Genomic DNA, 13,613 nt, shown 5'->3' with positions numbered 1-13,613 from the left:
ACACGTGTTTTAGTTTTTTATGGGATCTGCATAGATATTTATATATTTATTTTAGTTTACAGTTCATATTTTAGGTGTATATTTTACTTAATAACTTTAGTTTTAGTTTATATATTTAATTTAATTACTTTAGTTTTAGTTAACATATTTTATTTAGTCACTTTATTTTTAGTTTATATATTTAATTTAATTACTTTAGTTTTAGTTAACATATTTTATTTAGTTACTTTAGTTTTAGTTTATATATTTAATTTAATTACTTTAGTTTTAGTTAACATATTTTATTTAGTTACTTTAGTTTCGGTTTATGGGGAATTATCTCAAAATTAAATCGGCTCATCTTTACTCTTTTAACTGCAATATTCATTTCTTATTTTTTTATTTTCTATTTACTATCCATTTATATTTTTTTGGGTAACTTGAATTTTGCAGAAGACCTTCAAACTTACAAAGGATATTCACTGTCTTGCCCTATATTCGAAAACATGTCATATTCCTTTTTTCTTCATCATATTATGATTATATTGCATGTATTTTTTGACAGTCCTTTTTTGCTGCTGTTACACTGATATTAAGAAAAAATTGAGATGTTGAACAGTGAAGCATGAGACAGTACAATATACACACAACCAATGACATTTGAACCATGTTTCATTATAAATTTTATTTGCAAGACACACGCAAAAAGCCACAATATCATCAGTTTCACATTACAATGCAGACTCACATCCAACAATTGGGCTTCAGCATCTCTCTAAAATAAATATCCTCAACAAGACTTGAACAAATATATAAAAAGAAAACATATAGCATTAAGGAATTTAGAATATCCACACATACTGCAGTAGACTGGGACGGGGATATGATTCTGCCACATAAGGTGGAAGATCATTTTGCAGTGTGAATGGGATTGTTTAAAAGGAATCTGTATTTGTGGTGAAATTAATAATATGAATTCATCATATACACAATTCTTTTTTAAACTACCCTGCACCACTGAGTTTGGGTGAAGACCTAAATAAAACTCTGGCCCAGTTAGTGAAAGGTGAGTGGTAAAGGATTACTTACATATTGTTAGTGACATGTATATTTGAATTTAGGCCCACACCACATACACAAAGCTCATGAAAGGATTCTCAGACTCAGTAACTAAAAGAAAAAACAATGTTTACATGAAGCGGACCTGAATCCAATAGCTGTTAAGATACAAAATTTTACCTTTTAAACTAAATTCAAACATATTAACTCTAATCTCATGACGACTTACATGTGAAAACCAGCTTGAAAAGAAATCACACAATCACTTGCCTGGTCTACTCTGTGTAACGAGGTGATCTGGTGAACTATTCTATGAAATGGACAATTGAAGTTTATAATAGTGTACATACTTCACTTTGAGTTTGTTGTGTCGTTACACTAACCCAGTAGTGTATTCCAGTAACATTTTCCCTTGATAGCTGGGATATAATATTCACTGGTGCAGTTACGTTCATATAAAGTAACAAATAGAGATGGACAACAAAGTACTAGTTGTGTGTTAACAATGACACATTTATCATTTACTGGTTCAGCTATTAGAAATCAGGAAATGTTTAATGGCAGGACAGAAGCATAAATCATTTCTCCTCTTGGCTAACTGGTTAATCATACCATATAGTTGCTCATTTAAATAATGCATATGTGTCATCATATCAAGTGACCTATTAAATATGTAGTAAGATTTGCTGAAAATGGAATTATCATTGACAGTAAGGTTATGGCACAGCACTTCTCTGAATATAGATTTCAAACGACGTTGTGTTATATAATTTAATATAATCTTTTACTGTGTAAAATAACTTGGTGTTTTCCCCTCCATTCATACCAGTGACTGATTTCTTGCTTTTGATTCCTACCTGAACAGATTCACAATTTCTACAAATTTCCCCCACTGGATTTCAGGGTCACTTTTTTAATTTTAAGTGGGAGGTAAAACCTTTTGTTTTCGTTCTCATCCCAGTTCTTAAGAAACTGCCCAGGTTCTGCTCAACTGAAACAAACATCAGTACAATACCGATCAACAGCAGCCAACCCAGACAACTCAGGGTTTCACCATAACCACCTTAATATAACACATGCTTCTTTCAGCTTATTAACATGTTACACAATATCTGTCAAATTACAAAATGAAAAGTTAAAAAGTGTCTGGACAGAACGGTTGGTTTTGCCCACATTTGTTTTGGTAATCAGATCACTCAGAATGCATTCATTGCTGCCTCAGTGAATTTGTTATCTTTTCACTCTTACATTTATTTCTACTCCATTTTGGATCTCTCCATCTTCGTTTTCAGGATTTCCTGAAGAAAAAAAAAGGCAACACAGAATAAGGCACTTACAGTAATAACTATGTGTAAAATGACAGCACAGCATAGGTCATTTCAAACAGACAATAATGTGAAATCATGGGACTAGTAGGGGAAAGTAAAAAGAGTCTTTACCTCTTCCTCGTCTAGCATTACAGGAAGAGCTCTGTACGGAGAGAGAAAGCAGAGTTTAATGAATCCAGTCATTTTAAATTTAAACATCAAAAGATACTCTCTATGTATGAACACTGTATGTCTATAAACTTACATGAGCTGAGATTAAAAATTACTTATTCTCACAAATTCCAGGCAGTGTAATAATGTGTTTTAAGCAAAACGCTGTGAAACCATTGTGGGATATTTTCCACGCGACCATGACCTCACGGGGATGTCTGAAATTGAATTTTACTACTTACACATCGGCAACAGTAGTAGGAATGTTCTCCTCGACCCATTTAAGGTCCTCATCCTGTTTAGAAATTGAAAAGTATTAAATCATGCATGGGAATAACAATGAAGGGACAAAAGAGAGATGATGATGACAGTCAACAAACCTCTTTACTCAACAGCTTCTGAGAGCCATTACTGTCAGGCTTTGAGCCCCTCATCTTCATTCCCTCTGAAAAAAGAAGAAACAAGAGCCAACTGAGACGACATGATTCAATGACATGATTACAACATAATTGGGTTACAACATTTTGAATGTGAATATACGATGAGCTCTTCTAAACTAATATCTTCTTGACACATTCGCGTGAACAGATGTAGATCGTGGCCTTGATAACAGTGGACTATATAACATTACACCAAAGTTTGTCTTGTGAGCAAACATAGATGAGTGGGGACACAAACGTTTTCACAAATAAGCGATAAACTAAATTGGGCCTTGCTGTGAAACTACTTTAAAAGGAGACATATTAGCAAAGAATGACATTAAACACAGGTCATATTAATCATAATAACATCACCAGGGTGGGTGTAAGCTGGATCACTGGGTTTCTATAGCACCAGATTAATCTAAAAGTCAATTTACAGTTATTTCTCTTGTTGTCGGGCATCTGAACTGTACTGATAACAACATGCATTAATATTCCAAACACTATCTGACGCAGATGTTCTCAATAATAAGAAGCCTCTGGCCAAACGCTTTGCTGGTCTTGCATTAGAAGGAAGTATGTCTCACCAAAAGCTTCATTCAGCATGGGCTCCTTGGCCTCCTCCTCTTCATCGTCTTCATCAATCAAAGGGGAGTGAGAGAACCTAAGAGGAACGACAACAAACGCTGAATTATGTTAACTCTGTGTATGAATGGAGGTTTTTGGACTCCAGATCGCCTCTGACCCGTAGACTGTACGCCTCTGACCTCTGACTGTTGGCAGACGGCCGCAGCAGCACCATGATGACCAGCAGAATGGTGGAGAACAGGAGACGCCAGAAGGCATCGTCCACCCACAAGTCTCTCCAGCCCTGTGGAGCGGATGAAAATAGAATTCGAGAGAATAAAGAGATGAGTTTCATCAAGTTGAAAGGAAACATCAACTTTCCGTCTCTGTGTAAACAGGAGACGTAAACCTCCCGGAGAGAACGGCAACACAACACAACCATCAATCAGGTACAGAAAACAAACTGACCGTCTGGCAGTCTACCAGCTTGAAGACTTTGGTGGTCCAGATGATGAAGATGATAGAAGCTGAGGATACAAAGTAAACACGGGTCTCATTCTGACGTCTGGGAACAATATGCAATGCTTAGAAACAACACATGAAACCTCCCAACTGTGAATCCAGAATAAGAAACTAAAACCAAAGGTTATTGCAGCCAGAGGGTTGACAACGATGTAAATGCGTTTGCGTGATTTAAAAACATGAGGTGCATGCTGACACAGTACGAGGCCGTTAAAGGAAAAGTTTGTTTTGTGAAATACACGCCTGTTGTTAACCTTCAAACCAAGGACACATTTGTTTTGCTCCAGCTTCGAATCATTTTATCTCCATGAGAAAACAAGTACATGTATTTTCCAAAATCATTCTGTTTACTGCAACTGCAGTTTACATTTCCAAACAACACAAACTGAAGCATGCATTAGTCTGGTTTTAGACGTTAACTGATCATAACACAGCAGCTGTTTCTGTTTTCTCCCCCTAGACGAGCTGATAGGGGGACAGAATACTTCCATAACTCACCCACAACAGAAAAGATGAGAGTGTTGGTGAAGTGCTGATACAAAGACAGCTTCACTACGTTCCTGCGGAGCTTCAAGAGACGAGTGGTTTGGGACAGACTGATGAAAATGTAGATGCAAGTTAAGGAGAACTTGTGTATACGTTAGAATGAGCACGATTAAAGGCTTGTATCTGCAGAGCGTATACTGATCAGCCTCAGAGTTTGTCTTTCTGCTGCTCGAGTAAAGGATATCCACCACATGACACAGGAGTCAATGAGGGAGAGGCTGAGATTAGCAACCAGGGCAACCGTCCCGTAGAAACCCTGGGAGAGAGGACGAGAGACCGAATTCACAACACAATCACTTCAATCACCTGTCGTTAGAATGAGACCCCCACAGACTGCAAACAAAGATGGACAACATGACAGGTCCCCGCAGGTGACGCCAAAGAGTATCGGTCATAAACGCCACCTCCTCCATGTTAGTGGGTGGCACAAAAGTACACAGCACTCAAACACATTTTCTCAAAGATGGTTTCTGTCATTTGAAGGTAGTTCTTAACACACTGATGTCTGACATCTTTCCAGTAAGTTTGGTTTCAATTAGATGATTGATGCTGAAACTGAGGCGGACGTCCAAATGATGTCATCCGAGCAAGATGGCAGCGCTCATATCCGGGATATTTTGGCTTCATTTTCCTTATCGTGTGAGCAAGTTGTCCATGTTTACATGCAGTCTATGGGGACCACATACGTCAGTGCTGTTTGAAAAGACCGGCCTGACAATGACAGACGAGTCCACAGCCAATGTGTTTTGTGTTTTGTGTGTGTGTGTGTGTGTGTGTGTGTTTTGTGTGTGTGTGTGTGTGTGAGGGAAAAAAACAAACATTTCAAACATTAACAAAATACAGAATCAATACATGATGGTCACTGTTAATATTGTGGAAGGCCGCCGCAAACAAATCAATGCACTGAAAGCACAAAAGTGCAAAAACATTTTCAGTTCATTATGAAACAGTTCAATGTGCCGTCCTTCAATATGGCCCAGGATGCATTTGGGTTCACAAAAATGTGACCATATGTTGGTGCGATAGTGACTGAAAGAGATGAGCTTCACTTCATCAGGAGGGAAGTTGTATTTTCTAAATGGCCTCTCTTCTGTTGGAGATTTAAGTCTCCAGCTGCCTCCTGACAAAACACATCTGCTCTCCAAAGTGCAGCAGCTCCCTTCATTCCTCTCACTGTTCCTCTTATCCTATGTTTGTTTGTTTAAGTTTGTGTTTTCATGACCTTTTGAAATTGCTGCAGCGTCTTTGGCTCTATTTGAAAAATCCCTCCTGGATCAAAATTGTCATTTCCTATTATCATCACTTCTCTGCCTTCCAGAGACAGAATCCCTGCATAACCTTCTCTTTCTATTGTCCCCTCCACTCAAAATCAAATGTACTTATTCTGCGTGCCTTGAAAGCTGCGCTAGGCAACATTTTTATATAAAAATACACCAACACCACCAGTTCCATGAGCCAGATACTGTTCCATCTGCACTAGTTTAAGAAAAAAAACAGTGGCTTCATTGTATTTGCCTCAGTAAAATTCCACCATGGCCAATGGGAAGTGATATTTAAGTATAAATGTTCTCCTGAAAAGATTCTGTGTTAAATATCTGTCCTCTCTCATAGATGTAGTTTTATTGTGGGACACAGCAAATCATCTATGAAACAAAACAAGTTATCTCTTGTTGTAATCTGAAGCTAAGGAGTTGCAGACAATGGAAAGCGGTAGTCCTGAAGATGTACATTAAATTAATGGTCAGTATTAAAGTCATTAAATGGATCCAATTCATTGAATAGGTTCTCAGGACAATTTTTTATTGTTAGTGCTAGAGAATCCAATATATGTAATTCAAATTCCCTCCATCACACACACACACTTTAATTTTCATTTTATCTCACAGATCTGTGTCAGTGTTTCACAACCATCTGCATATCACCGTTGATTAAAGAACCAGATGAGAGCTGAGCTTTGAAAGGAAAATGAATATGACAGTTCATACTTACGCCCGTCACTCTCAGCACTCCCTCCACAGAGGAGAAAAGCAGGTAAAGAAGCCCAACAGCTGCCAGCCGGTGAACTGTGGTCCCCAACCTGGGCCTACACGGAAAAACACAAAGTTTAACTTAACAAAATAAATGTCTTTCAAAATGCAACTACTTGGGAAATCTGACAATCTTTATTGGCAAAACTTTAAAAATACCGTGATTCAACTTACTTGACTATCCCATACCCGAGACTGACAATGAGAACCAGGATTCGAGCTAAAGATCTCTTGAGTGCAGAGAGCAGCTCCGCAAAGATCACAGCACCTTGAACTGAGAAGAGAAAAACACACGCAAACAAAATGTTTCGTTTAAGACTCAAGTAAAGAGAAAATCCAAAAAGCAGAAGGAACCATGTGTAAAATCGACCGACCATAGTCTCCTTTGTAACGGATGCTCTGGTACTCAGAGTAAAACACAGCTTTCTCGAGCATCCCGAGGATGATGACGGCGCCAATCCAGAACTGAATCCGCAACAGATCCCTCCAGTAGCAGGCGCACCAGAAGAGCCAAACAGCCCCGAACAGGACGTACACAATGCACATGATCATGAAGAACTGTGACGGGCAGAAGCAGAAACAATAAAAGGATTTGTTGTTAAAAGCTGTGGACCATGAGAGTCTATTCACCACCCACCTTAAAGACTCATTGTTGGAAACATCAGTTTCACTTCCTCAAGCTTTCAACCACATGCTCTAAACTCCTTGAGAAAATCCATCCGCTGAATCTCAAGATTCGAAATGAGTTTAGTTTTTTCAAGACGTTTCCTCAAACGTAACTTAAAGTACATACCATCATGAGGGGCCAGTCTGCCGGAGAGGAGAAGTCATGTGGTCCCTTCATCTCAACTTTCACTGGGGAGAGGAAACTAAAATGAGCCACTTCTGCTGACACATAACTGTCACTTAAAAAAAAAATTCTCTTAAATTTGCTATTTCCCAAATGAGAGAACATGAAAGATTCAAAAGCTCTTGAAGTGAATTAAATGGAGTCTCTTCTCACTTGTGAACGCAAAGTTGGGCTGCTCGGCGCCAGTGTCTTCATCGTCAACTCCACGAGACAAAGGCTGCACTTTTACTATGAACAGATACGGACTGTCCCCCCAGGCTTTGGCCACCGCACTGATGTCCTGGAAAATGAATATTAGTGAACTCCACCAACAGTTTGACCTCCGGAAAAACTTAAGAGAGATTTAGAATATTCGCATTTAAAGTAATAAAATTACTTCTTTACCGGTTTGTCGGGCCAAATGAGGCTCTGATTGGACGGGTCACTCTAAAAAGAAACGAAATGGTCGACAATAAAATAGGGGTCAAGGGTGGATTCCTCTTTCCGGACTGAACATCCGCCTGATCAGTGACTCACCTTTGGGCTGGTTAGGGGCTGATATGGGTTGAAGTCAGAATAATAGACCTGGGAGAGAGAGAGAGAGAGACAGAGAGAGATAGAGAGAGAGAGAGAGAGAGCAAAGATGTATGAAGTAAATAAGAAAAGACAAATGAAATGATCTGAACGACCATAGATAAGCGGTGCGCTGATAAAACACTGAGGTTAAACAGAACTGCACGATCCTTTGATTAAGTTCTTTTCAGTGGTGTGGCAACACACCTTTGGGAGGAAGAGGGAGGAGCAGTTTTCGAAGTACATGTAGCCCTGACTGTAGAAGCCCCTCCAGCCGTCTTTCAGCATGTGGTCCATACCAAACATGTTCGTCGCTTTGTTGTCCTACGGAAAGAAGTGAGGGAAGAAATCTACTCTGCATTGACTGTAAATAAAATAACACTCATGATCCAACAGAGATTCGATGATAAAAAAAACAAAACCTAAGCACAAATACAGGTGTTATCATTAGTTGTTTACATGGAGGGATGGGAGACACATCTAAGTTTAGTCTACATACACAAATAGACTTTGAGTAAATGACACAAAATCTTGACTTAATAAATCTGCTGTAAGTAAAAGTTGCATCGAACGACCACATGATGTTAAAAAAAGGACAGATGACAGAATGAGGCTGCAAATTAATGGATGTATGAAGTTTTTTTTGCTCAAATTCAATTGTTATTAAGAAGAAGAATATGACGAATATGAGGATTACTTGAAAATACGACCCTAAACTACAAACACCATTTCAATATCACCGTCACACTAAGAAACACCAGAGTTAAGGACGTGAATCCTGCTCGAACAGAGAGGGTCATAAAGTCCAGGGTCTGATGACGGCTCAATAAAACAGCCCTTGCTGGTAGATACAGTGAATTAAATCACACACTTTGCTGCTCACACAACAGATTTATGGTGAAGTTGCACATCTGAGCCACACATGAGCTTATCAGTGCAGTTTCATGATGACAACTGGTTAATTAAAGAGCGGATGATTTACTGTTTAGGATAAATAAATGATGAAGTCAAATACTTGGCTCCAGATCTAAGATTTTATAAACTGCGTCGCTGAATATTTTTTGGGAATGTTGAGGACTTCCTCACTAGTTTCTTGTCGTCAAAGAACAAAGAAGAAATCACAGTCGGCTGCTCTCAGCGTGCTGCTTCGTCTGCTTTAGAAAAATGTCAGGAGGCTGAGAGAAGCAGACGTTGACATTTCGTAGAACATCTGAATGAAAACGTCCTGATCGGGCTGCGGGTGACCTTCATATATATATATATATATATATATATATATATTCTCACTTTTTGACCGTCTGCTTTGAGATGAACACTGACAGGGGGACGAGCATCAGAGCCAGAGCAGCAGCTGAGCTCGAGATGCTTCTGGACAGAGAGAGTCAGCGCCGGTACAAAGACAGAAGAGGAACCTCAGGCAGTGAAAATACTTCAGAAAGGAGCGCAACAGCTGCTGTTACAGACGTTTGATGCTGAATGTGAAAGGAAATCTGACAAACTGAATAAAAAAAAAGGTGCATTAAATATAGATAACACTGTCTCTCTCTCAGGAAATCTATGAAGCTAATGCACCGCTCAATTTGATGAATTTTTCAGATTGAAGCTTCATGTCTTTTACATTTTGTACTTTTGATCGGTTATTTTGGTTTCACGTTGTAATTTAGGGAGCGCACTTGTTGTCCTCACTTACTGTACCTACACCGGACACTGATTGGTTTGTAGACGGGTGTGCGTCTGACCTCGGCGGCGTTTGAATGGAGAATATGAATGAGCTGGTTCATTTTTGCTAATTCCATTGCCATGGTAATATCGTTATGTTATCACTACCAGCAACTTCAGGCGCAAATGGAAATTTGTCTCTGGCCAAAGTGGTACAGCAGCTGCAGAGGAGCACACTATACAACACACTACAACAACAAAAAGCAGCACACAAGGACATATCACGCAAGACCCAGAATAATGATGTAGAATACAAGTGAGTTGAATATTGCGCCTGCCCTAAAAACACTTAAATAATAAAACACTAAAAGGATAAAAGACGATAAGCAAGATGAAAAACAGAAACTAGCAATAAAACTGAAAAACCAAAGTGTGAAATGTGCTCGTGGTTATTGAGATACGTTACAGAATCAACACGTCTCCTCACTGAGTCGTTCTGACAGACGTTGGGATGAATGAGAGCTTGAGATGTTAGAGTCTTTATATTTCTGTATATTGAATAGTCAGTCTGGCAGAATATATATACATATATATGTATATGTACCACATGTACAGTTATATTGACGTTCAGGGGTCAGACATCAAGAATCAAACGTCAACACTCACTGGTGTGTTGAAGACCTCGTTGTAGCAAACAGACGAGCGCAGGTACCAGCTGATGTTGAACGCCAGGTTTCTTCCACATGATGCTGTGTCACCCTGGACTGCAGGGAGAGAAGACGACCAGTTACTCAGACGGTGAGACTCTGGATTAGTAGACATTAATAGGACACAGATACATCACGTGACAATGTGTGTATTAATTCCAGGAAATAATCTGTGTATTGTCGACTTCCATTCCATCGAGAGATTTTCATCTTTTTCCTACAAGATTCTGTTGCATTGCATCATTTTCTCCGACAGCAGGAGCTGATATTTCTGCTTCCTTCAAAGTATTAAGGATTTCTCACGTATGGCTGTTGGAAGCGGATGCAAACTGTGAGCCTCAGAGAGAGGAAACAGTCTTCGCTCCTGTAGAACTGAAAGCAAAACCTGACACTTATCATTAATTGTTTAAATTTCATTTTCTCCCAGAAAGCTCCTCGGTAGCTGAGATGAAAACAAAAATAATCTAGGTGATGTTTTGTGTCTTCTCAAATGAATTAAATTGTTCCAGAGGGAAAAAAAAATCATGCAAGGCAGCGTTCTCTTTTTTGATTCCTCAGATTGAAGCGTGATGTAGTTACATTCATCCACCTCATCAGCCTGTCAGGTGATCTCGGCCAGAAACAGAAGGTGAAAAACAACGCAGCACAAATGATTCTCTGAAGAAAACGGGAATTTTCTCATTTGATTTTTCATGCTGACATTTCGTTCGCAACACTGAGAGTTCCCTTTACCAGACTCTGTTTGCAGGACATTGAGCTTATCAATCACATTTGGAGTTAAACCAACGAGGCTCATAAACAAACAGTGAAACGTTCATTTCAGCGAAACAATATCACTCCAGCTGACATTTAAATGTTAAACCCAATGGTGCGTCCTCTGCAGTGAATCTTGAGACAGATAACTACAACAACTGGCATTAGAAAAAAGAGAGCAAAGATTTTCTAGCTCTTGTGATGGAGGAGTTACTCTTTTTGTATTTTAAACCAGCCTTAGGTGGATTGTAACTGGGTCAGAACCACTGAGGGACATGAAGCCAAATCAACATTTCAGAAGAGAAAGAAGACGAGGGCATGATGGGTGTCTTCTTTGAAATAACTCATCGACCTGCTAGATTTTTTTTTTTTTTTTTGTCAAAACCTGCGTTGGATCAAAAACACTAGAGTTTTGACTGAGTCAGTTTAGTGTTACGTATTTTTGTGACTCACGACTCGCCTGGGAGCAACTGAGTAAAAGTAAATACTCCAGCAATTGGACAAATGATCTTTCTGTTTCAATAGCGTGATCATTACGGCACCAAGACCTTCAATGTTTGAAGTTGCCGACATGCAATGCTGCCCAAATAGTTTAATAAATAGTAACACATTGCCCTCATCCTGTTTGAGTCAATGGAAAAAAACGGTGCAAAACGTACACTTCATAAAGATGGTGGTGTTGGCGTACAGCGTCTTCCGAAACACAGCATTTTGTGTCTGAAAATAAAAAGAGACACATCAGTCAGCTGCTGTTCAGGCTCTTCTCTGACATCCCCATCACTCAGAGATGATTAAATCCATTATTCATTAAACCAGGATGCATTTCAACAGCCACGGTCAGTCTAAACACTGTGTTGTGTCCCTAACATCAGCTGGTGGTTATATATATATACATACACATATACTATACTCCATCTTTCTCATCTTCTTCTTCCGTCCAATGAACTGATGTCAATATAAAGCACGGAAACATGAAGAGCCCTTTCCAAAGAAAACAACAATTTCTACAATTCAGATGAAACACACAAGTGAAAACATCACGAGGATCATTTTCTAATACAATAATAACATGAGAATTCTAATTTCACCTAAGTATCACACACTGGACATTTAAACTAGAGATAATGAGAGATGTTTATCTTGATAACGCGTTCGATCATTTGACTTCTGTGACTCTGAAATAACTGGATCACAGCCAGTGACCTGCAGGTGTTTATGTATTTGATTGACTTCGTGAGACACAGACCAGCAGCGTCATGACACGATCAGCTGAAGGACACGGACAGAGAGAGAGAGAGAGAGAGAGAGAGAGAGAGAGAGAGAGAGAGAGAGAGAGAGAGAGAGAGCAGCTCGTGACAGGTGAACACAGGTACGTGGAGGAGCTAGTTAGCCAGTTAGCTCACCCTGCTAACAGCTGTTGTGTGTGTGTGTGTGTGTGTGTGTGTGTGTGTGTGTGTGTGTGTGTGTGTGTGTGTGAAACCGTCGGTGAACGCAGCGGGCGGAGGAGCAGCACTGACCGGGTTGATGTCCACGCTCCACACCGACACCTCCGCCGCGGCACCGAGGCGGAGGAGGGACGCGAACAGGAGCAAAGGAAACCGATGAGGATCTGTCATCTTCCTGGTTCGAGCATCTACTTGTTCAGGACTCACACACACACTCACACACACACTCTCTCTCTCTCTCTCTCTCACACACACACACACACACACAGTCTGTGGTAGAGTCACACGGAGCTGCTTCCGCCTCCAGTTCCGGTTCTCACTGCAGTTCACCCTGCCGCAGCTAGAGGGCGGAACACACCGATCCTACGATTCTAACCGAGGACACTGATGATATAATATATACATCACACTTTACTATAATCTAATGTACTTCAATATACTTTATACTGCTCTACTTCAATATACTTTGTTCTACTCTACTCTACTTCAATATACTTTATACTGCTCTACTTCAATATACTTTGTTCTACTCTACTCTTCTTCAATATACTTTATTCTACTCTACTTCAATATACTTTATACTGCTCTACTTCAATACACTTTGTTCTACTCTACTCTACTTCAATATACTTTATACTGCTCTACTTCAATATACTTTATACTGCTCTACTTCAATATACTTTATTCTACTCTACTCTTCTTCAATATACTTTATTCTACTCTACTTCAATATACTTTATTCTACTCTACTTCAATATACTTTATACTGCTCTTCTTCAATATACTTTATTCTACTCTACTCTTCTTCAATATACTTTATTCTACTGTACTTCAATATACTTCATTCTACTCTACTTCAATATACTTTATACTGCTCTTCTTCAATATACTTTATTCTACTCTACTCTTTTTCAATATACTTTATTCTACTGTACTTCAATATACTTCATTCTACTCTACTTCAATATACTTTATACTGCTCTTCTTCAATATACTTTGTTCTACTCTTCTTCAATATACTTTGTTCTACTCTACTCTACTTCAATA

At 39.1% G+C, this 13,613-nt stretch overlaps 1 protein-coding gene across 2 annotated transcripts; it reads right to left on the bottom strand.

The window, feature by feature from the left end:
* Window positions 1-645: 645 nt before the first annotated feature.
* Window positions 646-12,881, bottom strand: LOC109636458 (transmembrane protein 87A). 2 transcript variants are annotated; one of them, XM_069535395.1, is made up of 20 exons: window positions 12,639-12,881; window positions 11,781-11,838; window positions 10,328-10,425; window positions 8,210-8,326; window positions 7,967-8,014; window positions 7,835-7,876; window positions 7,604-7,730; window positions 7,394-7,455; window positions 6,975-7,158; window positions 6,775-6,874; window positions 6,563-6,656; window positions 4,758-4,829; window positions 4,526-4,634; window positions 3,974-4,032; window positions 3,706-3,809; window positions 3,526-3,602; window positions 2,897-2,961; window positions 2,759-2,811; window positions 2,478-2,508; window positions 646-2,336 (listed from the first exon to the last, which is right to left on the bottom strand). In XM_069535395.1, the coding sequence occupies exons 1-20, from the start codon at window positions 12,735-12,737 to the stop codon at window positions 2,295-2,297; spliced, it is 1,641 nt and encodes a 546-aa protein (XP_069391496.1). In that variant the 5' UTR covers window positions 12,738-12,881; the 3' UTR covers window positions 646-2,294. The 2 variants fall into 2 exon arrangements, with proteins under 2 accessions (XP_069391496.1, XP_069391495.1); XM_069535394.1 differs by lacking the exon at window positions 11,781-11,838 and having other exon boundaries at window positions 12,639-12,807.
* Between the last annotated feature and the right edge of the window lie 732 nt (window positions 12,882-13,613).

This window comes from Paralichthys olivaceus, chromosome 12 (assembly GCF_024713975.1).
Source record: "Paralichthys olivaceus isolate ysfri-2021 chromosome 12, ASM2471397v2, whole genome shotgun sequence".
In the NCBI taxonomy this organism is placed as follows: domain Eukaryota; kingdom Metazoa; phylum Chordata; class Actinopteri; order Pleuronectiformes; family Paralichthyidae; genus Paralichthys; species Paralichthys olivaceus.
Note: the sequence above shows the minus strand (reverse complement) of the source record. Positions and strands in the feature narration are given on the sequence as shown.

Excerpts from the sequence above, each read along its gene's own strand:
- LOC109636458 (XM_069535395.1), bottom strand. The coding sequence starts at position 12,737 with ATGACAGATCCTCATCGGTTTCCTTTGCTCCTGTTCGCGTCCCTCCTC. Across the intron at positions 11,839-12,638 it reads GGAGCGTGGACATCAACCCG|ACACAAAATGCTGTGTTTCG; the intron begins GTCAGTGCTGCT and ends TTTTATTTTCAG. Across the intron at positions 2,812-2,896 it reads AGAAGCTGTTGAGTAAAGAG|GATGAGGACCTTAAATGGGT; the intron begins GTTTGTTGACTG and ends ATTTCTAAACAG.